The sequence below is a fragment of the Sycon ciliatum genome, chromosome 3 (assembly GCF_964019385.1).
Source record: "Sycon ciliatum chromosome 3, ocSycCili1.1, whole genome shotgun sequence".
Lineage (NCBI taxonomy): Eukaryota > Metazoa > Porifera > Calcarea > Leucosolenida > Sycettidae > Sycon > Sycon ciliatum.
This window is the reverse complement of record NC_088645.1, coordinates 41,228,982-41,255,424: the sequence shown is the minus strand read 5'-3', so window position 1 is coordinate 41,255,424 and position 26,443 is coordinate 41,228,982. Positions and strand designations below refer to the sequence as shown.

The 26,443-nt window shown below is 47.5% G+C and overlaps 2 protein-coding genes across 3 annotated transcripts in view; one reads left to right on the top strand and one right to left on the bottom strand.

Moving 5' to 3' along the window:
* The first annotated feature begins 237 nt into the window (after window positions 1-237).
* LOC135812235 (uncharacterized) lies at window positions 238-17,748 on the top strand. Its single transcript, XM_065325575.1, has 17 exons — window positions 238-880; window positions 3,486-3,563; window positions 3,905-4,186; window positions 4,578-4,695; window positions 5,326-5,424; window positions 5,677-5,771; window positions 6,417-6,485; window positions 7,304-7,400; window positions 8,090-8,352; window positions 8,774-8,860; window positions 9,221-9,356; window positions 9,624-10,256; window positions 11,342-11,544; window positions 12,708-12,830; window positions 13,122-13,336; window positions 14,994-15,131; window positions 16,087-17,748. The coding sequence occupies exons 1-17, from the start codon at window positions 506-508 to the stop codon at window positions 16,265-16,267; spliced, it is 3,192 nt and encodes a 1,063-aa protein (XP_065181647.1). The 5' UTR covers window positions 238-505; the 3' UTR covers window positions 16,268-17,748.
* A 3,512-nt stretch (window positions 17,749-21,260) lies between these two features.
* LOC135812236 (uncharacterized) overlaps window positions 21,261-26,443 on the bottom strand; it is a 17,913-nt gene continuing 12,730 nt past the window's right edge. The window contains exons 13-18 of one of the 2 annotated variants that reach the window (XM_065325576.1): window positions 26,386-26,443; window positions 25,677-26,054; window positions 24,635-24,744; window positions 23,806-23,919; window positions 22,247-22,312; window positions 21,261-21,802 (exon numbers count right to left, since the gene is read on the bottom strand). The exon at window positions 26,386-26,443 is cut by the window's right edge and continues 880 nt beyond it. In XM_065325576.1, coding sequence (XP_065181648.1) covers window positions 21,752-21,802; window positions 22,247-22,312; window positions 23,806-23,919; window positions 24,635-24,744; window positions 25,677-26,054; window positions 26,386-26,443 — 777 coding nt within the window. In that variant the 3' untranslated portion in view covers window positions 21,261-21,751. The remainder of the gene's footprint in view (window positions 21,803-22,246; window positions 22,313-23,805; window positions 23,920-24,634; window positions 24,745-25,676; window positions 26,055-26,385) is intronic. The other variant, XM_065325577.1, reaches the window with a different exon arrangement.

The window sequence follows — 26,443 nt, the reverse complement described above, 5'->3', positions numbered from 1 at the left end:
GGCAAAGGTGTGAGGCTAAGTCGGGAAGGGTGGTGATTTGGGGAGTGCCATGTGCACTTTGCCTGTATATGCACTTCAGGTGTAGTGCGCCGGCTTCTTAGCAACCCAAGAAGCAGAAAGACGCACCGTGTATGTGTGTGTGTGTGTGTGTGTGTGTGTGTGTGTGTGTGTTTGCGAGTGTGTGTGTGTGTGTGTGTGTGAGAGTGCGTCCCCGTTTTATTTCTAGTTGTGATCGTGTTGGCTGTTGGCAAGCGCAGCCTCTACCTGCAAGACTGGACAACGTCAAGTGGCAGCGTTGTCCTCGCCAGCTCTAGCGTTGCAATGACGCCAGCAAACGCACTCACTTTGAAAGAACACACCACCACAAACAAGAACAAACCTCTCCTCGCCGTCCTGCTCCAAGGTTGCAAAGAACGCTCGTGCTGTGTTTGCCAAACAGCCCAGGAAAGGAAAGCAGCAGCCGAGAGAGTTTGGCGATCGCAAAATAGATGCCCGCACTAGGAAAATGACGAACGAAACAGACGCAGTGGTGTCACTGCCACTTGCAGCCGGGACAAGCAGTGATAGAAGAGAAAGAGGGAGTTGTCAACATTGTCAATCGCTTGTCAGAGCTGCACTGTTCATAATCGCCTTGTGGTGTGTTTGCTGTACAACATGTGGTGCCGCACCAGTATACCAGTCAGCTACCGCTTCAGGCGATTACCTAACTAATTCCACTGCTGTCATTCCTAATGATAACCGTACTGACGGTGCTACTGTTGCTGATGTTGATCATCTTGCTGGTGATGGAAGCCATTTGCCGCTCGATCGGTTTAAGATGATGCGAGTTACTGTGCACCAAGTCCAGTGCCTTGTTCAGTGTGGACACGTCCTGGCTGTGGTAAGTCATCATCTTGTGGGCGTGTGTGCGTGCGTGTGTGTGTGTGTGTGTGTGTGTGCGTGTGCGCGCGCACGTGTGCGTGTGTGCTTGTTGCTACGATGTTCGTTCGTGCTGCCCAAATGTGTAGTTGATTTGTCGGTTTTAATTATTTGCTTGCGTTGATGTCACTCCTATGACTGTAGTGACTTGTGGGCAGATGATACACGTGACCGCATGATCACATGTCCACATGTCCACATGACCACACGATCGACTTATTAGGATACAGATTTGTAGACGAAAATGTAGACTTGATTGCAACTCCGAGTTTCACGCTGTTCATGATCACCAAGCAGCCTAACTATTTTAGAAGTGTTGTTCGAAGTGCTGTTCTATGCTTTGCATGTGAATTGGCCAAGTCCCACTGAATTATTACATGGACAGTGCTGGCAACTGAAATCCGACCCCTGAGCGGTGCGCTCACATCGCAAAAAGACCCACCGCAGGGTAGTAAAACTACGAAGAAATACTAGCGTAGAGACCGCTAGAATGCGAACGCATCGCTAAGGAGTCGGATTTCAGTTGCCAGCACTATACAGTCAACTTCGCTAATACTGACTGCGGATATAACGACAATTCGCGAATAACGACAGAATTTCCATGCCCAGAGCAAAGTCCCATCCCACTGTAATACCCACTCCTTATTATTCAGTTCGCCGTGGTTGGCTACCACCCGACTTCTCATATATATTGGCAGTCTTCTGACGAGCCAGGAGATGTTGAATTAATAATAATAATAATAATAATGAGACTTCGGGTATAACGACACTTCGCGAATATGGACACCTTTTTGACGCCCCGCCGAGTGTCGTTATAAGCCAAGTTGACTGTACATGTATGTGACAAGTCGCCTGAAGATTGCATTGTACAAGAAACTCGGAGTTGCGACAAACTCTGTAAACCTCCTCCATGTCCTTAGTAATAGTATGCCGTAATAGTGCTCCACTTTCTTTATTGTGTTGAGCCCTCTCCGCCGTCTAAAGGAAATTTTCCTCCTTGAACTAAAGTAGAAGTGCCAGCGGTTCTACCAGTAACGGTCGACCTACCAGCTCCTTGCTGGAGAAGACAATGGAATCCTTTCCAAATAGCCATGCACCGAACCGGCCGTTTACACTATACCACATACACATACATACATGATGATGTATGCGATTTGTATGAACACGAAATCACCGGACCGGACCATGCATCGCTAGCTCCATCATTTTCACAATATTTTGTGTAGCGTTAGATCTACAAAAAGCGCACGGAGTGGCGGTAAGTCCAGGTCATGCGCATGTGTTTGTGTTGTTGGCATGGCAGCAAGACAAGCTGGAGGTTGTGCTGTATACATGTACGCGACGAGTCCCACATAAGATATACTCAATACTACTAGTCTAGACTACAAGTCTACATATCCTGCCAGTGACGACGGTATGAGCTTGAAAACGCCAACGCAGTCCAAAGGTCGAACTCTTGAACTCAACGTCGAACTCCTGAACTCGAGAGTTAGTGGACATTCTGCGCCAGTCGATTCTCTTCTCTCCGTCGCTCCTTCTCGCACTCCAGTTTAGTTCCTTAGGCGTGGGAAGGCATACATACCATGGCTAATACTGGCTGCTAAGCCACAGGGTGTAACTGTAAGCCATAGCGAGGAGAGGTGGTAGAGTCACTAGATCCGCGCCTGGCCAGCGCAACTTCTCCGCCCTAGACTAGTCAATGCAGGTGGTGATTCTTTTACGTGACTCTACTGTGTCTCAGCCAGTAGTAGCAGTAGTAGCTGTAGCAGCAGCAGTAGCAGCAGCAGTAGTAGCAGTAGCAGCAGCAGTAGTAGCAATCGCTATGGGTTTAGGTCTGGGTGACATTCCAGTTTAGTTGAGCTGCATCGAGTGGGAGCGAGTCGCATCATGTTACTTTGGCTTTGCTGATGTAAGTCCGCCTATGCCGGCCCATATAGTAAGGGACCTGCGCTGGACAAGCCAGCGAACTGAAACAATACAGTCCGGCTATCCGAAGTGGGTCCATGTCTAAGCGGCAGTAAGGAATAACTAAGGATGGCTGACTCAGCCTGCATCTTCGCAACCAGTACTATTGGAGAGATAAAGCGAAGCGAGGCTCAACCGAAGACAGGAGCTTCGTGTTGAAGGCGACGCGGCACCACCAGAAAGCGTGTGGATCTACCGGAAACATCCACAGTTCACCGAGTGACAGCGAGCTTGCGGCGAAAATAAGGATGGCATGCACTATGCTCACGTCTCAACCAGTGCCCCCCCCCCACACGCACACACCACTCACTTACACACAAACAGCTAAAATACACACAGACGAACATACCTGTAAGTCATTGAGCCCGCGGAGTGCGCGGACAACATTATGCTGCGTCATTGGTTGCAAGCAGGGAACAGTGCTAGCGGTACATCAGTAGTATTGTCCCACTGCTTGAGTAGCATTCTACTACTCCCTGCTCTGGTTGTTAGTCCGACAGAAAATCACTCCTCTTGCTACATGCATTCCTACCGAGTACGTGTACATTATATTGTTGTGATTGGTAGGCGGTTTGGATTCTGTTTTTGTTTGTACTTTGCAGGCATGTCGGCTGCTTTGCCTGCAAGAACTGAGACATGATGAAACATTGACGTCGCTGTGTCATCGTACGAATGTTCTGGTGAGGCTTCAACCCCGCGGTAATGTGTGTGTGCGTGTGTGTGTGTGTGTGCGTGCGTGCGCACGCGTGCGTGTGTGTGTGCGCGTGTGTGTGTGTGTGCGTGTGTGTGTGTGTGTGTGTGTGTGTGTCAGTGTGTGAGTGCGTGCCTGTGACAGTTCTTGCGTGAGTGGCATTGGTCAATGACATATCATGGCTTGAGATTCTGGGATGGGTTTGAAATTGCCTTCATATCGTATTCGGATGACCAACACACAGTCAACAAGAGGATGATACCTGAAGCTGAATTCACTGCTGAGTTGTCAGCTGAATCTACGAACTTTTTCTCGTTTGTTCCCTCACAGCCGTCTGTTCGTGAAGTGCAAAGGTATGTATGCGCACACATGACACCCACTCGGGCACCATCTGGACCAGCCGCGGAATATTCTACGACAACTTCTCGCACTCACTCATCCGGCACCATAGCCGTCCTGCGGCTACAGCTCAACCAAACGCACAGCGTCCTCTACTGGACAAGCGACCACACACCACCGTATCAGCGACAGCACCGAGGACAGAGACTCGTGTACGTGGTGTGTTTGGCGAAGACAAGACAAGGTTGCTATGACCAGACCACGCACAGCCTGGTGAGTGAACTAGCATGTACAGCAGCTGTAGAGATGTAAGGTGTATTGGTCGGGGCACACGCATACTACTTCTACACCAGGGATTGGTCTAAGGGCAGTAAGGCCAGGGTAACTTAGAGAAACGAGAAACCCAGGCTCAAGCCCTGCACCGAAACGGTGAGAGAATGTCCAACCATGCTGCCTATCTTTAACACCCCAGATCCAGAATAAAAGCAACATTTCCCACATTTTCTTTTCGGAACATCTGTCTGTCTGTCTGTCCGTCTGTCTGTCTGTCTGTCTTCCTGTCTGTCTGTCTTCCTGTATGTCTGTCTGTCTGTCCATTTGTCCACCTGTCCATCTGTCTGTCTGACCGCCTGTCCATCTGGATGTCTATCCGCCTTCATTGCAGGTGATTGCATCGCAGGTTGTACTGTCCAACACAGACCTGTCCAACAGGAATGTGTATATAGCTGCAGTGAACGTACCGTCGCGGCTATCTCCCTTACCGCACTTCACCACCACATACAGTGAGTAGGGTACTGGGTACTTACACCCGAGTGTGCTTGATGGATCCGTCAATGAATGTGTCTTGCTAGAAGAGAGTACAGCGAAGCGTGTCTAAGCCGACCGCTCAAGGGACCTTCAAAGCGTGGTCTCTGTTACCAGGTGGTCTCCTTATCCAGGGTCATTCGACTGGAAATAGCATCCCTTGGTCCTGGTTTCAGTGGGTCTTCTAGGACAGGTGGTCACCTTATCCGAGTGGTCGCTGCCTTGACCAGTTTTACTCTACTTATTGGGTCTATAGCTGTAGGTATGCATGCATGCATGCAACCAGAGAGCATCCAGAACGTTGCCATGGGCAATTGCAGAGAGTTGTATTGATAATGTGTAAGTAGAAGCATATCACCCAGTCTGTGTGCACAACAATGTAGAGAAAGACGCGGCATGCCTTCAACTGTTTGCATGTGTCCTTGTGTATGCATGTGTCTGTGTGTGCATGTGTGTCTGTGTGTGTGTGTGTGTCCGTGTATGCGTGTGTGTGTGTCCATGTTGTAGTATAAGCATGTGTGTCTGTGTGTGTGTGTGTCCGTGTATGCGTGTGTGTGTGTGTCCATGTGCATGTGTCGGCATGATTGTACATTTCCTTCCAACTGTAGTCATGACACTGAGTCCAGTACGTAACATTTCTGTTGAGCACACACTAGTGGAGAATCACGCCGCTGTCAACGTCACCTGGTTACCAACTCGTCAACAAAGTGAGTTCTTCATTGGCTGTTGGCCACCTTGTCGGGATATTCAAATGCACACGTTACTTGACAATCGGCACATGCGATAACATTGCACGACACTGACCAACGGTACTGACGTTCTAACTGGCAATCAGCTCTAGCACGTCTTGCCGGGCTACGCACTCCAACAGCCTTCCAACTTTGACTTTTCTTTGCTATAAATTAATCCTCGACTCTCCATCCGAGTTTTCTAATAACGTCTTCTTCTTTTTTGTCCAGATGCTGCCTCATCATGGTACGAGGTCACTATACGACTGTCGCAAGACGCCGCTCCGTCATGCTCCTTTGCACCTCACACTTGGTTTACCAATCAGGTCAGTGTTGGCATGGGTACTGACTGCCACTGCACTGAACTGCATGCGGAGACAAGAAGTGGAATGGTCATAAGGCAGTGGCCTCACCCATACCACTTTGTGTGGTGTGTGTGTGTGTGTGTATGTGTGTGTGTGTGTGTGTGTGTGTGTGTGTGTGTGTGTGTGTGTGTGTGTGTGTGTGTGTGTGTGTGTGTGTGTGTGTGTGTGTGTGTGTGTGTGTGTGTGTGTGGTCATGTTATCAGTCCACATACAAACAAAAAAAGGGGGTACGGCTTTTACTCCGATGATCAAATTCACGGTGATAAAATAGGATAGATGTATGTATTTGTGGCAGAAAAAGTGGGAGGTTCGGCCTATACTCCAGTGCGACTTACACTCCAGTGTGGTGTATACTCTAGAAAATACGGTACACCGTTAGAAAGCTGGCCACGGGTATTCTGTGCTCACAGCTGGCCGCGGGTATTCTGTGCTCACAGAGAGAAAAAAACTTGCCTTGCTGTATCTCCAGTATGTCATCCTCCTTCAAGAGTGCAGCCATGGCTGTCTTCTTGAAGAGTGCAGCAGCCATGGCTGTCTTATTGCAATGGGTTTACTGGTTTTCGAAGGCGTTCTTTTCTGGTTTTGATTTCTGTATGTTGACTGCAGACACAGCTGGTTATTCGTACGGATTTACAAGACGGAAATCTGACACTTGCCTGCCTCTATGAAGTCAAGGTACAGGACTACCCCATTCACGTGTGTGTGTGTGTGTGTGTGTGTGTGTGTGTGTGTGTGTGTGTGTGTGTGTGTGTGTGTGTGTGTGTCAGTGTGTGTGTGTGTGTGTGTGTGTGTGTGTGTGTGTGTGTGTGTGTGTGTGTGTGTGTGTGTGTGTGTGTGTGTGTGTGTGTGTGTGTGTGTGTGTGTGTGTATAATTTATGTGTGTCCCATATGGTGCAGTGGTATGTGCAGCGATTTCCAATCGATAGGTTGTGGGTTCGATTCCCGACGATTATGGCCACACACGTCTTTCTTCTCTTTCTCATACTCTTCCTGACTTTTCTTTCATTCTCCTGGGTGGTTACCAACAGCCAGTGCATGCCGGAGTATGTGGTGTGATGTGTGTGCGGGAAAAAAAAAGGAAAAAAGAAAAAAGAAAAAGACCAAAAATAGGGATTCACTGGCCGGAAACTTTGAAGTCACTTCAAATAGCTGTATGGTGTAGACCAGGCTGAATAGTGACAGTCAATTCTTCAGCCTTGCAAGCTGTTGAATGGTGCAATCCCAGCACAAGTTGCTATGGCTTCTGCCGTAGCATTGCTATCATCGCCTCCGGCGATGGGCGTCAAAGGTCAAGGTATAATTTATTATGTGTATGTGTGTGTATATGTGTGTGTGTGTGCATGCGCGCGTGTGTGTGTGTGCGTGTGTGCACTCGTATGTGTGTTGTATGGTGTGCTTGCATGCAACTTCCGAATTTTGAATTCTGCAGTCCAAAGCAAAGCATCTTATCGATCATCACTTTCATTTCTCTCTCATTTTCTTCATTTACGTAGATACGACAATGGCCAGTGGCCACTGCAGACCAAGCTTCATTTGCTTCGTCAGTTAGTGTAGCGGATGATCATTTATTTCAAGAGTTCATTCTCCCAGGTGAGCACGGTGCTGAATGTATAGTGTATCTGTTTAGGAATTACGCTTACGCCTGTTTTCTTGTAGTCTGATACATTCTAGCTACTTATACAGTCGTTGCCAAAGGAACCCGACCCGTGACTCAAAAGCAGCGCCATGGTTCATGCGGCCTCTGCGGGCAACGCATGGTTTTTTCGACCGTGCATGATGTAATTGAAATGGATATGCGTCACTGCTTCTGACTCGCGCGGGATCGGATTCCTTTGGCCACGACCGTTACGTTAGTGTATGTCTGGTTATCTGTCCCCCCTCCCCCCCCCCCCCTTCTCTTCTCTCTCTCTCTCTCTCTCTCTCTCTCTCTCTCTCTCTCTCTCTCTCTCTTCGCAACGCTAACTCACTCTCTGATAGATGTACATCAGTACTACACACTCTATTGTGCTGCTGTCTCTGTCTCTGTCTCTGTTTGTCTCTGTCTCTGCCTCTGTCTCTAAATAATACTCCTCCTTCAGCCATAGGGTGAACGCTACACATAATCATGCATAGTTTCGTGAGAGAATGGACGCTAAGAGAGAGAAAGAGAGAGAAGATGAGAATCTAAACGTGTGTTGTTGGTGTTGAAATCTTTATTGTCACGATGGCACCATCGCCAAAAAGAGTGTTGTTGTTGTCGTCGTCGTCGTCGCCGTCGTTGTTGTTGTCATTGTTGGCAGGTTGTTCCGACGCAAATCCACTGTGTCAGCTATTCTTCCCGGATGACATGGCTTTCCCAACACAGTTTTTTACAGCCGTCAAGTTCACCTGTGTATCACGATTCATTCTACAGTATTCGTTTGTGTTTCCACGACAACCACTCCCGCAGTACATAGTATCGTTTAGGATACGTGTCATGGCTGGTATTGCATCACCGCTGCCGTTCATGCCGTACATCTTCATGCCAATGACGGAGAGCATTGTCGATATCCGCGACTGGAAGGTGAGCAGAGAGCATAAAAACTGTGTGTGTGCGTTGTGGTGGTGGTTTCAAATCTTTATTCTCACAATGGCCTGGTTGTTGTTGTTGTTGTTGTTGTTGTTGTTGTTGTTGTTGTTGTTGTTGTTGTTGTTGTTGTTGTTGTTGTTGTTGTTGTTGTTGTTGTTGTTGTTGTTGTTGTTGACGGTGTTGGTGGTGCTGCTGCTTTTGTAGTTGTACTTACTAGTTCATACAATAACATTGTGTGGCTTGATTCTACATAAGGCCAATGCTTCACTTGCGCAGATCAGTGATGATGATTTCTGGATTTGCCTGTTTGTTTGTTTGTGTGCATGTGTGTGTGTGTGTGTGTGTATGTGCATGTGTGTGTGTGTGCATGTTTGTTTGTTTGTGTGTTTGTTTCTGTGCATGGTGTGCACTGCAGGCTGGACCAGGGCAGACTGTCGAAGGCAGTGTGACAATTAACAATCCATCACTCGCCGGTCTAGACCTAGTGGCCATGAAAGCTTCTGTAAGTCACTGGCAGTGTGCCGGACTGTGTGCATGTGTGTGCATGGCTAGAGGTGGCTGTGTGCATGGCTAGAGGTGGCTGTGTGCATGGCTAGAGGTGGCTGTGTGCATGGCTAGAGGTGGCTGTGTGCATGGGTATAGCTAGTTGAATCATCTTTTCCAAGACTGCATGCTTCGAATCTCTCTCTTCTTTGTTACCCCTTTGTCAGGGAAAATATTGTGACAAGTCCCCGGCAATGAGCAAGATGATAATCTAAGTATATATGTGTGTGTGTGCGTGTATGTGTGTGTGTGTGTGTATGCATGTGTGTGTATGCGTGCGTGTGTGCGTGCATATGTGTTTGGATTGTACTACATACAGCTACAAGTGTATATCCTGGGTGAGATGGAGGACATAGACGGCTCTCCAATCCGTACACCCTACACAAGTACACAGCTGGAAGCTGACCCGTACACACTCAGCGTGGATAGACAATCTCCAGCTGCACTGGGTCTAGGTAAGGGCATACAGTAGTCAGCAGGTCACTCAGTACCGAGTTATGCTATCATCATTATAATGGTATGGATTGCCTTTGTTGCCAGGGGTGACACAAACATTCGATCACGTTATTTTAAGTTTTGATTGATTGAACACCACCTCAACAATACTGCAATTTCACAAATGTTCGGTTCGCTGTATTTTACTTTTGGCACTTTTGGTGCATCTCGGCCGCACCTAAAAGTTCAATAGCATCTCTCTCCCTCTCTCTGTTTTACATGCACAGGTGACTGCACATCCAGCAGCAGCAGCAGCAGCACACGCCCATACCAATACCCACGTCGTATAAACGTCTTAACTCGCCCCGACACCGCCACCCACATCATCCCGTTCCGCATCCCTGGCATGAGCACCGCAGAGGCAGGGGAACTCCCTTCAGCCTCGCCATCCGTTGTTGACAGTACGGTACTGATCGCATCCATAGCGGCATCTGTCTCCGTTTTCTGTTTTATCATCATCGCCATCATCATCCTATGCCGTCGTGGCACTCTCAAGACGCCGTATCTAGAGCGACGCTCGCTAAGTCGCACCATGCTGAAACGCAACCATACCTACCTCAAGTCCCCGAACACCAAAAACAAGAAGTTATTCAGCAACATGGCCGCTAAGCTAGCAGACTGGGAAGTCGATAACGGGCACGTTGCCACTGGCGACTTGCTCGGTGAAGGCTCGTTTGGTCGTGTTTCCATGGGCACGCTGATGCAGCTACCCGGCTCTACCAGCAATAGCAGTAGCAACGGCATCTGTAGAAGTGGCAGTGACAGTGGTAGTAGTAGTCGTAGTAGTGCTGGTGGTGCTGGTGGTGCTGGTGGGTGTACTTCAGTCATGCCTATGCAAGTCGCTATCAAACGATGTCGAGGTGAGTGGCAATTGTACTGTCCTGGTCTGTCTTGAGATTGTCTGTCTGTCTGTCTGTATGTCTGTCTGTCCATCTGTTAATCTGTCTGTCTGTCTATCTATCCATATGTAGGTCCGTCTGTCTGTCCATTTGTTCATCTGTCTGTTTGTCCAACTGTCTGTCCATCTGTCTCTGTCTCTCTCTCTTTCTGTCTCTCTCTCTCTCTCTCTCTCTCTCTCCCTCTCTCTCTCTCTCTCTCTCTCTCTCTCTCTCTCTCTCTCTCTCTCTCTCTCTCTCTCTCTCTCTCTCTCTCTCTCTCTCTCTCTCTCTCTCTCTCTCTCTCTCTCTCTCTCTCTCTCTCTCTCTCTCTCTCTCTCTCTCTCTTCTCTCTCTCTCTCTCTCTCTCTCTCCTCTCTCTCTCTCTCTCTCTCTCTCTCTCTCTCTCTCTCTCTCTCTCTCTCTCTCTCTCTCTCTCTCTCTCTCTCTCTCTCTCTCTCTCTCTCTCTCTCTCTCTCTCTCTCTCTCTCTCTCTCTCTCTCTCCTCTCTCTCTCTCTCCTCTCCTCTCTCTCCCTCTCCCTCTCCCTTCTCCTCTCCTTCCCTCTCATCTCTCTCCTCTCTCTCTCTCTCTCTCTCTCTCTCTCTCTCTCTCTCTCTCTCTCTCTCTCTCTCTCTCTCTCTCTCTCCCTCTCCCCTCTCTCTCTCTCCCTCTCTCTCTCTCCCATCCTATACCTTGGTAACCCACCCACCTACAATCTCACATGAACCTGGACAACCGTGAGAGGCATTACTAAGTTCTGTGCACTGCACCAAACCCAATGACCTTAAACCTGTGTTCACTTTGATCCTGGTGGTACTGCACAGGCCGTGTTCAACACAATCAATCCGGCATTAAAGCATCCCTTTGTTTGATTTGGTTCGCCTCCCGCCGCTTTAGGAGCTGCATCTGTACCATTGACCTTTTGAAGGCTGGTGGCGTTCCTTCGGATGCTGAAAACTCAGTCAAACTGATTAAGTAAACCTTGATTTTTTTGTTTTTGTTTGTTTGGTTCTCTGCATTTCGGCCTCCCTTTTGATTTTGTCTTTCCATGCTTGTGTGTATTTTCAGACAACGCCACTAAAGCCGACAAGTGGTGTTTGCTGGAAGAGGTAGAAGTCATGATCAAAGCTATGGATGGTCGCGACAGCAGCAGAGACATCAACATTGTCGGTCTCGTCGGCTGCATCACAACGGGTGAACCGTACTCTCTGATAATGGAATATGTCCCTCATGGCCGACTGCTGGATTTGCTGAGAGGCGCAAGGAACAAGGTATGTTGAGTACTCAGCAACAAGCTGCCTCCAGTCCAGGTGGTTATACTGATAATGATAGTCGTCTGTAAGTACACGCTTACCTCGTTTATCCGGACTCGGATGAACGAGTCAGTTTTCGGACTCGGACGAAGAGCCAAGGATGAAAAGTTAAAAAGAGAGCACCAAAGGTTTACAAGTTATCCGTTTTTCGTCGAACACTAGCCACTATATGCATGATACCGGTGTGTCAGAACATGCAACGATTATCACAACACTGACTGATGAGATATTGATATTCAACGACTTGATGCTTAGCTGCATCATGTCTTGGAATGCGCAATCCAACAGCCTTCCAACTTGGAGCCGGTTGAGGGATCCTGGGGTGATAGTCTTGCTGACTCATAAATCTGAATGAGTTCAGCTATTCTAACCCAATCTCTCAGAGTTCAGTTTTTCTAACCCAATCTCTCAGTGCGGTGGACCTAAGAATGACACCTCTCATTCAGCATGTTGAAATGCAGTCACTGCCAGTCAGTACATGCACAAGGGGTTGACGTTGGGTGTCACGCCACTTCTGAACTGAATCCAATCTGCATTGCTGCTGCTACTGCTGCTGCTGCGGCCATTTCTGTTGCTGCTGCTGCGGCCATTTCTGTTGCTGCTGCGGCCATTTCTGTTGCTGCTGCTGCGGCCATTTCTGTTGCTGCTGCTGCTGCTGCTGCTGTTACTGCGGCCATTTCTGTTGCTGCTGCTGCTGTTTTTGTTGTTATTGGTTGTTGCCGTGACTGCTATTCCCGCTGCTCTTCAACTCTGATATTTGCATTTCTTTCATCACCGCTGTTGTTGTTGTTTCAAATCTTTATTCTCACGATAGCCAGTGGCCAATAAGAGATAATAGTGTAAGAAAGGAGAAAGAGTGAGGAAGAATTGGGTGGGCAGGGCCTAGGGGTTAATGACTACTTAAGTGTACGGGCAGGGGTGGTCGCCACACGAGCATACAGAGTTGCGTACTTAAGTGTACGGGCAGGGGTGGTCGCTACACGAGCATACAGAGTTGTGCAACAGCAGGGATATCTCGGATTTGAAGGGAGCACGAGAAGGGATTTCGCGAAGCTGGGTGGGCAGGCAATTAAAGTAATGTTGTTGTTGTTATTGTTGTTGTGGTTGTTGTTGTTGTTCAGAGCAAAGAGTATGACGACATACTGCTAGCTAGCCGTGGTCGTGTGTTTGTTGACGTGGATGAGAGTGGAGCAGTGCGGACTACCGAGGCAGCCAAGTATGGCCGGCAGATAGCCCGCGGAATGGTAAGGACAACGACGGTCATGCTAACTATTTAGAAGCACTGGCATACACACATACACAAACACATACACACATACACACGCACACACCAGCACGCACACACTGACACCCCCTCCCCTCCCCCCCCCCCCCCCACACAAACACCAGCAATCTCCTGTTACATCATGGGGAACACGTTTTGCTTTGTGCTATCATCTGCTGCTGCTGTTCATGCTGCTGATGCTGCTATTGTTGATGCTGTTCCTCTTTCTGCTGTTCATGCTGCTTCTACTGCTGCTGTTGCTTGAGTGCAGGACTATCTAGCTAGTAAGCATCTCATACATCGCGACCTGGCAGCGCGTAATATCCTGGTCGGCGAGGACAAGGTGTTGAAGATCTCGGACTTTGGCCTGTCTCGCGACGTCGGCAAAGACAACGTGTACATGTGCATGACTAGTGGCAAGCTGCCGATGAAATGGATGGCGCTGGAGTCACTGGAGGACAACATCTTCACCGTCAACACAGACGTGTAAGTTATCTAACATGCTACAGTACTGTCGGTCGCCAAAGAACTGGGTGGGAGGTCAGCCTCCTAGCCTGGATCGTTCTTATTTTCATGTATTACAGTCTATGCACAGTTTAGTCACCGTGTATACATTGGTATGCTGTGCTTGGTGAAATTCTAGCCTGGCCATTCTTCGGCCGTCCGATAGAACTGTACTGTAACGAAAGCCACCAGCCACAATAAGGGAAGTCAGCACTGTGCATGATGTAGCTATGGCGTGATCAGATTTTGACAAGTAAAAGTGTGCCCAACACAGTCTGTCAACTAAAAACAGTTGCTAGACTCACACAACTACAGCACAAGACACGAATTCAACAGGTTTATCGACTGAACATGCTTCTACCCACGCACACTTGGAGGAAACACACACACACACACACACACACACACACACACACACCTCAGACCTCAGACATGCCCATCGCGGAAGCGATGATAGCGAACAGCTATGTTAGACATAGCAACTTGTGCTGGGATTACACCATTCAACAGCACACACACACACACACACACACACACACACACACACACACACACAATTGTACTTGCTTGTACTTGCTCACTGCCAAAACTGGTCACGTGGGTCTCCCCGGGAGAGGGGAGAGAGACTCAAAAGGAATCTTGGAAAGATGACTCAATTGGCCATTGAACCACCCAACGTCCGACACCCCCTGAAATCCCCAAACTAGGGTGGACTTGAAAATGATCCCACTTATGGGCTCACCACACCTCAGTAAGTGGGTGAGGACAAGGTGCAGAAAAAGGATTGACGGCATCAGGGTATCCGTCCCGGGATCCAACTGCAGGTACCCCTGCCCCCAGTGAAGGTAATACTTGCTACTAGTGTGGGTGGACACACACACACACACACACACACACACACACGCACACACACACACATATCTAGCAGTCTAGCAGGCCGCAGGCGCGTACGCAGGGTCGGCGGGTGGGGGTTACATGGGGTCCGGTGTCGTAAATAGCTAGGCCACATCAACTAATTATTGCGCGCGTTGCCTATTTCAGCGCATGCACAGTGCATAAAGACGTCAAGTAGTCGTTGAATCTGCGACTTGACGACTCGTTGACAGCACGGCACGACGCCCACGCCCAGCGCAGGGCAACAAAAGACGAAAACCGAAACAAATCGTTCAGTCAGCTGACAGAACCCTGTAACCCCCCAGGGTACGCGCCTGGGAACGCGCCTGGATCGACATGCTAAATTAATTAATTGTGGATGCTTCTGCTCCAAGTACAAAAAAAGTGGCCACAATTATCCTATTATACACTTTTTTTTACAGTTTTTCACATGCTGGTGAGCTAGTCTACTCACCTCCCACCGCTTTAGGAGCTGCATCTGCGTCTTGATCTTTGAAGGGTAGTGGCGTTCCTACGGATGCGGAAAACTCGGCCTCTATAATATAGATAAACCGAGTCTCACGCGAATCGTGAAATTTTTATTTTTTTACAGTTTTCTGATGATCGCCCCGTGCGTGAAACTCGGGAGCTACAACGCAAACCGTTGTCCTCTTCTTCTTGTACATATGTGTAACATCTGTCTGTTTGTCTGTCTGTCTGTATGTCTGTTTGTCTCTGTGTGTGTTTGTCTGTTTATCTCTCTCAGATGGTCGTTTGGTGTGGTCATGTGGGAGATTTGCACATTGGGGGAATTCCCCTACCCGGCAGTGGAATGTGCGGAGTTGAGAGAATACCTTCAGCAAGGACACAGACTGGAGAAGCCACATAATACCGATGAGAGAATGTACGTCAGGTGCCGATGTGTACCGCTTTCCTCTCTCTCTCTCTCTCTCTCTCTCTCTCTCTCTCTCTCTCTCTCTCTCTCTCTCTCTCTCTCTCTCTCTCTCTCTCTCTCTCTCTCTCTCTCTCTCTCTCTCTCTCTCTCTCTCTCTCTCTCTCTCTCTCTCTCTCTCTCTCTCTCTCTCTCTCTCTCTCTCTCTCTCTCTCTCTCTCTCTCTCTCTCTCTCTCTCTCTCTCTCTCTCTCTCCCTCTCTCACACACACACACACTCTCTCTCTCACACACACACACACACACACACACACACACACACTCTCTCTCTCTCTCTCTCTCTCTCTCTTTCTCTCACCCCCCCCCCCCACACACACACACATACGTCTGCTTCCACTCCTATGCCTGTGTTAGTGCTACTAGAGTCCATTCAGAAAAAGATGATATCCTAGCTTTTGGCCATAAACGGGACAAATTTTGAGTTTCGTCTCCTTTTTTTGGCAATTCCCCATGGAATGCTCTTCCAATTGTGTTTTTGAAGTCTATTTCTCCAAAAAGCAAGCCATAACCAGAATAGGATTTCGGCCAGGTTTTGCCCCCAAAGCACTGAATTGGGTAAAAACCATGAAAATCCAGGCCGTTCACTCCACTTGCATAACAGTACATTTGCGGTTCGAACCCCAGTTGAAGTACCTTTTGGACCCTTTTTCAAGTTTCGAATCGCGCGGCACTGCACAGTGTACCACAAAATCGCCAAACACGGGAGCTCTCCAGAGCCAGCACTCAACCCGGCTTTTTCTGAATGGACTGTAGAGTCAAGCCGCCGGGGCATACCAAATCACCAGGCACAACACAACATGTTTCTACCATAACCTCTACCCCAATCACACTTTAGCCTAGCACTGCATATCGACACTAGATGCTTGTTAACAGGTGTTCACGTCCTGTGTCCTTTCTTCTCATTGTAGCTACCAACTGATGCTGAGTTGCTGGAACAGGGCCGCCAAGCAGAGACCGGAGTTTGCAACATTACAACAGCAACTGGAGCACATCATCCGGGCTACCGAGTCGTACTTTGAATTCGACGGAGAAGGGTCAGCTGGGACCGAGGCAGAATCCGATGCATACGACATGCCCTCGCAGCTCTAACTGCATCATCAGTATGACATCATAGTTCACTAGATGATGTCATTGAGCATCAGTATGACATCAGTTCACTAGATGATGTCATTGAGCATCAGTATGACATCAGTTCACTAGATGATGTCATTGAGCAACGGTCAACCAAGGCATCACCACAACAAAGAGTTTGTTTAGTCATCGGTGGTCAATGTGGCAGTGCACGCTCACCCTATGACATCATTCGCACTGCCTCGGACTCAGAGTGCATGATGGCTATCTGCCATGATGATTACAGCTACCATCGATGACGTCATCAGCATTGGAAGCAGTGACACTGCACTGCTGCGCCATGGTGGCTTGGAGTAGTAATCTTAGCACTCTCTGCTCCTTGACAATTGACCAACGGTCTAGGACGGCATTGCACTTGAAGCACGTTCGCCGCGAGTGTTGACCTCAACAAACGCATAGCACATGCCATTGTTTGATTACACACAAGTGCAGTATTCATTTTGACTACACATTACTACACATTCACGTCTTCTACACTCGGGACAACGGTGTAATGCACAGAACACTACAAGCAGGGGAGAAGCAGTACAGCATGTGAACCAATCACCCGTGCATGTGCACAACTGTACAACTGCACATACATGTAGTGCGAGGTTGAAACAGCTAGCACTCCCAGATTGAGAATGAGTAACTGTATTGTATATTGACCAGCACACAACAACACGTAGGTATTGAAGTGTTGAGGTGTTGAGGTGTAGCTACTACTAGCTACTGCTTGTACATGTACCACACGTATGTACAACGACGTAGTGTGGACTGCATGTATGTGCAACGACGTAGTGTGGACGACTGCACACTACCTTGCACATACATAGACACCTGTACACCTGTACACTAGAGCTGGAACACGACTATCACCACTACCATCACAACTATCATGATCCCCACTATCAACACTTGATGCTCAGAAAAGCCGTTGAAGCAGTAAAGTTAGCAGGCAGCATAGTTTCAGTTTTACATTTCTAGCATATGCTATATTTCTCGGTTGAATGTTTTCTCGTGAGTATCGTACCTACACATCAGCGCTAACACCAGCAAAAGAACATTAGAACATTTCTCCGACTGGTCTACGCTGTATTCACCTCTGCTGCACTCCTTGTCAATGTCGTTGTTGCTGGCACTCAACCCGATGCCGTTTACCTTGCCGGGCTATGCTCGGTGTAACGACTATCACAGAGTTGGTCGGACACACTGGAACTTGACTACTCAATACATACCATACATGTACATTGACATTAGCCTATCTCTCTGATCTTTTCTGTCATATTACACCGTACAGAAACATTTCAAGATGACAGGCACACCAACTTTTGATTTCCTGTGACACTGATCTTCAGTTTTCGGGAACTTCTTTACAAATTCCGATTGACATTTATTTTCCAATTCAGATAAGTTGATAATTCGCTTCGTTTCTCTCTAGAAAGACGTTGAGACTCCAACCAGGATCAAGGGTTTGGTGATGTTGGTACGGCATGATGTGATAGCATTTAGGTGCAGCAAAGCCCAAGCTGGCCATATGCACAGCACAGCCCAAGGCAGGCACGATGACAACGGATACGGGATAGTGGAGAGAGAGAGAGAGAGAGAGAGAGAGAGAGAGAGAGAGAGAGAGAGAGAGAGAGAGAGAGAGAGAGAGAGAGAGAAAGTTACATTTTTAAAGACAGGTAAGTCTAACAAATGAGGACTGAGACCTCTACAACAGGGTTTTTACGCCTGAAAGCAGGTGCATGATTTAAGGTGGCTCACACCCTCTGCGCGCGCATCGTTTGAAAAGTGTTTGAAAAGTGTAGATTTTCAGTAAATTTTTCGGTAGCGATGATTTTTGTGCGATCAATCGTTGTTGAACGTCTTCTCGCTTTTCTGCAATTCTGGCGACCTAGCTAGAACCTGCTGCTAGTGTCCCTCTTCACTCGTTCTTTCTATGAAAGGGGAAGGCAGCACTCGCAGAAGATTTTCCAAGAATGCAATGTCGACTGGTGCTCGTACCACAAGAAGGGAGAAATCAAAGTCCGCTCTTGAATCATGCCTGAGTATTAGAAAATTATTTCAGAACACGCTTGTGTAGATTTCCTGTCAGTGCCACTGACATCTCGCGACCTTCAAATAGTATAACTTGCTCGATCATCTCCCGCACTGACTAGCAAATTCGTCAGGTAGCTGTGGATGGATCGATTCAGGGAGATCGAAGGTAAATACATCGAAGCACTTCAAACACGTTTCAAGACGCACTTCAAATTTTGTAATTGTGTCTTGAAAATTGTTTACAACAATTCGTACTTCAATACGCTGTTGAATTGTAGCCTCTGGTTGGGAGTCTCGACTGTTTTATTGCTGCATGGCTTTCCTCAACACCGTTCACTGTACATGTATCGCGGAACGCAGATTGGATGGAATTGGAGGTGAATTTGATAATTTGTGACTGTGTCATCAACCAAGTGAGGACATCAAATATCAACAGGGACGCTCCGAAAATCACAAACGCTGCGAAATAGATATGAAAATATTAATGGTCTTACACACTGGAGGGTGTTCCACATTCATTGTGTCATATCTTTAGACTGTCCGAAAGTTTGTCGTGCCGTGCAACTTTCACAGACTAATCCGATAATTGGCATGTGGCCCTACTGGCACACACTCATGCGTATGCCGTTGAGTTTATCTATATGTGCACGCACATGTGTGTATACATATACAATTTTATTACGTATGCAAAATTAGGCAATCTACATGTACATATTATACATGTATGTGTGTGCACTCACTCCTATGACATAGAACGACAGTGCAGGCTATGTAAAGTCGCATCAATGTGTGTCACCCGGGTGTGTACATGCATGCGCGCTCGCGCGGGCGTTTTGTGTGCGTGCCTGGCATGGCATAACGCCGTTCAGTATGACTAGTGTTGAACCGTGGTAATTTGCCCCCACCCCCTCTTTTTTCTGCTGGCGTTGGATATGCAACTAATGACATAAACTCGGTTGTTGAAAACGAGTGCCATGCACCACAATGGATTGACAATAATAGAATACAAGTAGCACTGTAACAGCGCTGGTAATACTAATGTTGCAGCCATGGCAGTTGTGAGTAGCTTTCCAAGTCAAGCCTGCTGCAGAAATTATTGCACTCTGACCAGCTGGAGTGGCCCAGGACTGCCGGTTGTGGAGAACAGGAGTGATGCTTGTATATACGCTTGTATTTACATGATGTACACAGTGTACTTCGAAGTAACGTTAGGTGTATTGCTTGCGTGTTCTTCTGCCTGTGCGAGTGTACATGTGCTGGTCAGTGTGGAACCACCATCCATATCAGATCATACAGCTGCTATCAGTCTCAACAGCTTGTATCTGGCAAATAGGGTTTTAGTGACTCGATTTTGCTTACTGTGTTCAACAGAGTGGCATTGCACACAGCTACTTGATGTAATAGTAGCATCTTGGAAATTTTAGATTTTTGATAGTTAGCTTCAGTAGAAACTTCTCCAGTGTGGCTCTTAGCTTCATTACCACGGAGACTAAGCATTCAAGTAATGCACGAAGAACATTGGCTAGATGTGAAGTGAAAAGCCATTGGACCGTACCCCGTGGAATACGCATTTAGTATAGAAGAATTTCTTGCTATGTTGGCAGCAAACACTGTATAATATAATAATTACATTACCAGTAGAAAGTGCCTAATGTGCATTGCTTCAGCACTATGTTTTGGACAAAGCAGTCAACAAATTCCACATCACTATCGGCTTCATGTTGGAGAAAGTTGTGAAAAACACTAGAACATACATGTACACTCAATACACATGCTCATCTACATGTATGGCATTTAGTATGTGGGCGACTTCAAAGTTCTATTTTGGTAGTTTGCTTCGGTAGAAACTGTCTAAACTTGATCCAAAGCTCTACTACTATGTTCTGAAGATGTTGCAATCAAGTAATGTAAGCCAAGTATCTGCCGCATTGGAGCTAGTTGTGAAAACCTTTAGACCATACACTCAATGCACATGCTCAGCTATGGCATTTAGTATGTGGGCGACTTCAAAGTTCTGTTTTGGTAGTTAGCTTCGGTGGAAACTGCTAAAACTTGATCCAAAGCTCTACTACTATGTTCGGAAGATGTTGCAATCAATTATTGTAAGACACGTATCTGTCATATGGTGGAGTCAGGGGTTCTAAGGCGTTGGACAATGTCCCAGTGCAATGTGCTGATTCTTGAAATATGGCATCACTTGAAACTTCAAAGTTTTATTTCACGAGTTACCTTCGGTAGAACCTGCTCAAACTTGCTACACAGTACCATTATAAGGTTATGATAGCATAACCATCGAATACAGGGCAAGTCCAGTGTCAAATACTTGTGGGCGGGGCTAATATGTGGGACGTGTGCGCTGAAATGGGATGATTCCGAAAAGAGAAAAAAGTCACCTTCTAGCAGAATTCTACCCACTTCTACAGCTAATGCTGATATTTAGCAAGTATACTACTGTCCTGGTGTTGGTCATCAAGAAAAAGGGGGTAACTACCAGTGCTACGGCCAAAAAACTGGTTTCCGGTATTTTTTGGCCTAAATTGGCAATTGTGAGTACGCTATGTTTGGCCCCTCCCCCGAGTGAAACCGGCCGGTAGAACTTGATAAAAATTCGTCTCCGTACACTAGATATCCAACGGAACAAAGTACAATCATTTGTAGCCACGTTTCAAACAAAAAAAAATTGGACCCGAGGGGTAGGAGCCACCTTAACAAGCAGGTTGTCAGAGAGAGAGAGGGGGGGGGGGGGGGGAGGGAGGGAGGGAGACAGACAGAGAGCACGTGCACCAAGAATGGCAACCTCAGTAACCTGTTGTACAGGACCACAAGCCTGATAGACTACTACGGAGAATACATGTACATACTTCACCCCGACAAAACGACGCTCTGAAGTTATCTACTCGTGCTAGTGGACAAGCAAGACGACCCGGAGCTCTGAAAGAAGAAAAGTCTTAAATAAAAAAATAGCGCTAAAGTACAAAACCAGACGAGCAGTAACAGTAACCATGGTTACCTGTAGCTGTACGGGTTGGAGAGCTGGGATAAAATCAGAATAAGCGGCAGCAGCAGCAGCAGAGCGATGGGCTATTTTCCACGAAAATACACGTCAAGTCAAGAGCCGGCTGTAAAGGCAGCTAGCCAGTATAACTCCTTAAGACTGGAGTCTAGAAAATACAAAAGTTTAAAATCGTCACGTACATCATGGCAAATAAAAACAGCGATTGTCGCACGAGATTGACAGCCAAGAGAAGTCAGCGAGCGCATACACACACACACACACACACACACACACACACACCGAGTCACACGATACCGGGCTGTCCACTTCACCCAGCGCATTACTATGAGATCATCACTGCTATGACATCAATGATATGACATCATAACTATGACATCATCGCTATGGCATCTCCCACAGAAACCTCAGCTTACAGACAATGAGCGCTTTGCATTCTTAAACTCCGACTGGACCACCTGATATAGACAGACAGACAGACAGACAGACAGACAGACAGACAGAGGCACATGCACCAATACACAGACACATACACAGACACATACACAGACACATACACAGATAAAGAAGCACACACACACACACATACACATAATGGTAAGCAAAGAAAACCAGTAGAAACCGAGCGGCAGTCGGCTAAGTCGTGCCGTGAGAAATCAACTCCAATGCTGCGGGCTGGCAAGCAAAGCAAGGGCTCGCGAACCAAACACACTCTCATCATGTATAAACACACAATAACAGACAGGCACACACACACACACACACACACATACACGCACGCACACACACACACACACACATACACACACACACACACACACACACACACACATACACACACACACACACACACACACACACACACACACACACACAGGAGGAGGAGAAGGAGTCCTACATACTTGTTTCACGTTGTTCTTCGCAACCTTCTTCATTTCCGCAATTAAATTGTGCGATGTCGTCAAATCCTGCATGAAGGAAAGCAAAGAAAAGGAAGAAGAGAATGTAAGAAAGAAAAACAACACATGGGCACCAGTTATGAGTAGGGGTCAAACGGGTGTACCTTTAACTAACGAACGGGTAATTTTCTTAACGGGCGGGTTAACGGGTACCCTTTAGCAGCCATATTATTTTTTTGCGCATTTCTCACATAAAATAATGATTTTAATTTGTATATTCTCAGATTGTATTTTGATACTACATTATGATTCGCAATTGATTCGTGTATCATAATTATTATTATGGCAATGAAGGTTCCAAATGAATGTCATCCGTGCATTTGCCCATGTACATAACTTCACAGGCAGTAACTTACAATCGTACATGTAGATGGTCCTACAAGCTACATGTATTTTGATACATGTACGCAAATCAACTGCAGATCGATGTGATTCAAGCCATGCAAGGACAGAGTGGTTTAGCAAAACTTCCGTGATCTCGCGCAATCCTATTTGCTATGTTCGCAGAGAACTGGTACTCGTTGCATTCAGAAGATGTTCGCGCCCATAGCTAGCTGGGGTGCCTGACACAGCTGATGTGCTGCTGGCCAGCTAGCTGCTAGTGCTAGCTTGTTGAACTCGTGAAATGAATCTTCACAAATCCGTAATCTTGTATGCAATATTTCGAACTACTTTTCAGCTCGTCGATTGAAGGAACAAACTACAACCATGAGTATCATACATGTACTTCTCGAAGTAGCTACCACCTACGGACATCACCGTTTGTGACACTCCGACTGGTCACTCAGCCTGGTGACACTAGTTCATCAAGTACTGTGGCCGGTTCGATGTCGGAGAACCATCGTAACTTTCTAGTTACTCAGCTGCCACCTCGAACGAGTTTCAAGTCTTGCATTTTCTCACATCACAATCAAAAACCTCCAGTACGAGGATTTTTACTTGCACTAGAGTGGAGAGAACAACTGTCAAGTCTGTCTTTCAGCCTGCTCCCGCCTGATAAAGTCGAAAGCGGGAATGCACAGGAAAAAGGAAAAGAGTATCCGCACTCCTATTTTGAGTCTTGGAAGACGATAGGATCACCTTTTTTTTTTTTTTTTTTTTTTTTTTTTTTTTACAAACGGGTACCCTTTTACTAACGGTACCTGAGATTAACGGGCGGGTACCCGGGTACCCGGTACACCCGTTTGACCCCTAGTTATGAGTACCTGCCCCGCCAACATGGTACAGTCAGATCTCGCTTATCCAGTCCTCTCTTATCCGGAAGAAAAGTGTTGGCTACCGATTTACAACATATGTCATGCAACATACAGTATGTGATGCACAAGTCATGTGATGTACACTTGTACAGGTCGTGTGATGTACAGGTCATGTGATGTACAGGTCAGGTGATGCACTGGTCATGTGATGCGCTGGTCATGTGCTGCACAGGTCATGTGATGAACAGGTCATGTGATGCACAGGCCATGTGATGCACAGGTCATGTGATGTGAGCTAACACAAACCTCAAGGAAGATCTTGCTGACTTTGAACAGTCTGTTAGCGCAGTTCTGGAACAGACGGTCGGACCTCTGAACACCATGCTTCATCACCACGTGTTCTACGACCAGCTGCAGTTGCTATGGGAACACAAGAACAACATTCCATGACAACACAAACACATAAAGGGTTGAGGGGGAGAGGAAGAGGGATGGCTCGACACAATGGCTAGCCAGAGGTGGCAAATAATTGCTATAACTAGGATGGTGTAATCACAGATGCGAAAAGTTCTGAGGTTCAAGGAGCTGGCGCATGCAGTTGAGAGGGTGTGCCAGGGCCAATCAACTTCATCAGCCAGATCAATCGCTTCTGCCATCAGAGTCAGCGAGGTTAAAATACAAAGCCTGCTCCTCCACAAGGAGAAATGTACGCCTGCAGTCCATCTCATAGTGCTGAAAGTTGTTCCCCAACAAGTATGGCAGTACAGAAGAAAACAAAGAGAACAACCTCCTCCAATAATGGTTTACAACCACAGCCACAACCACAACTACGACAACAACTTCAGCCACAGCAGCAACAGCAGCAGCAGCAGCAGCAGCAGCAGCAAGAGCAGCAACAGCAGCAACAGCAGGAGCAAACACCACCAACAGCAGCAACAGCAGCCACAGCAGCAACAGCAGCCACAGCAGCAACAGCAGGAGCAACAGCAGCAGCAACAGCAGCAGCAGCAACAGCAGCAGCAGCAACAGCAGCAATAGCAGCAACAACAGCAGCCACAGCAGCAACAGCAGCCACAGCAGCAACAGCAGCACCATCAATGCAATTCTCAAGTGGTAATAGCGTGATGGTTCTAACCTGTTTGTGACGTTCGGATCGCTTGACACGGAGCTGCCGTCTCTGCTCAGCCGTTGTCTTCCTGCCCTCCCTGGCCTCCTTGTCTTCTTGATGACTCCCTGTTGCAGCTGCTGTAGCAGTGAAACAGACACAATCCCACAATGGCAGGTGAGAAATAAGCCAGCCCATCTCAATGAGTGTGCACGACTATACCGATTCACTGCACTAAATTACAGTACAGTGCTGTCGGATGGCGAAGAACTGGGGGGCAGCCATCTAGCCTATAGACCCTATTCGATAAACGTCACAATGTGGAGTGGCAAGAGGCCTGCACTCAGTGCACAGTGGACTCTGCGTGCGAACATGGGAGTAGAAAAATACCGGTATTTTACTACTCCCTTGTACGAACTTGGCCTTTCTTGCCACTCGTTTCTTGTACGCGTGCCCTAGCGTACGACAAATCCCTGGAGGCGAGTCCAAAAATCACGTTATCGAATAAGGTCTATTCTAGGCCGGGTTCTTGTTTCCTGTGCTATGGTCTATGTGCAGTTGAGTCACCAGTCACTCACCAGTCACTCACCAGTCACTCACCAGTCACTCACCAGTCACTCACCAGTCACTCACCAGTCACTCACCAGTCACTCACCAGTCACTCACCAGTCACTCACCAGTCACTCACCAGTCACTCACCAGTCACTCACCAGTCACTCACCAGTCACTCACCAGTCACTCACCATGTATACATCGTGTATACATTGGTATGCCGTGCTTGGTGAAATTCTAGCCTGGTCGTTCTTCGGTACTACGTTCGTTGGAATAGCGAATGACCCCGGGTATAACAACTCGCGAAAAACACAATTTCCAGACCTAGTGACCGTTTGACTGCATACAATCAACCTCACGGATAACGACAACTCGCGGATATTGACAATATTCTCATGCATGACCAAGGTGGCAAGAGCCGTTGCTTGCAAGGTTAGCTGTACCTGTAGTCAACAACGTCACTACAACTAGCTACAACTAGCTCAGAGTAATGACTCAAAAAGAAAACCGACAGCATTACCTGCAGGAGCTTGAGAAGCCGATAGCATTGTATCTATTGCAGACGTTGAGTGACTTCGGGTGCCGACTGACGCAACGGGCTGACTTGCACTCATCATTACGTCATGGTGACTCACGGTGATGTCATCATTACTCGTGGATGATGTGATGGGTGGAGTGGTGCAGTCATGGGGAGCAACGTGCTCGGAAACACGGGACAAGTGTGAGGTTGACAGTGGTGATGACGACGACAATGTGGATGCGGTTGCTACTGAGGCTGACGGTAGTGCCCAATCAGCCGATGATGTTCTTGCCGGTGGTGATTCGAGTAACGCACCGTCCGAAGATGCCACGGACGACAAGTTCATGGATGTGGTACGATGACGCCGCAATGCTGGACCTGACAACGACAACCACCACAACGACGACGACGACAGCGACAACAACAACAACAGCAGCAGCAACAACAACAAAGAACAAGCACAGCAGGAGGTAGGAGATATCGTACGTGATAAACACACAACACAATGACACGTACTGTAGCGTATTACGATATGGCCTAGAACTTCTCGATGGAAAAGCTGAGTAAGCTGCATGTTTGCACTGTGCAGCAGTAAAAGGCGGATAAAAAAGAAAACAGTTGCTGATCTCCAAAACCCCTGTATCAATCCTGCATCAGAAAGCCAACATACGGTCACAACTTGAGCACTCACTAACACTATGTCCCATACCTTTGCAGAGGCCTTGGTGTGTTGATGTTGTTGCTGTTACTGGTACAGAGGCAGACAC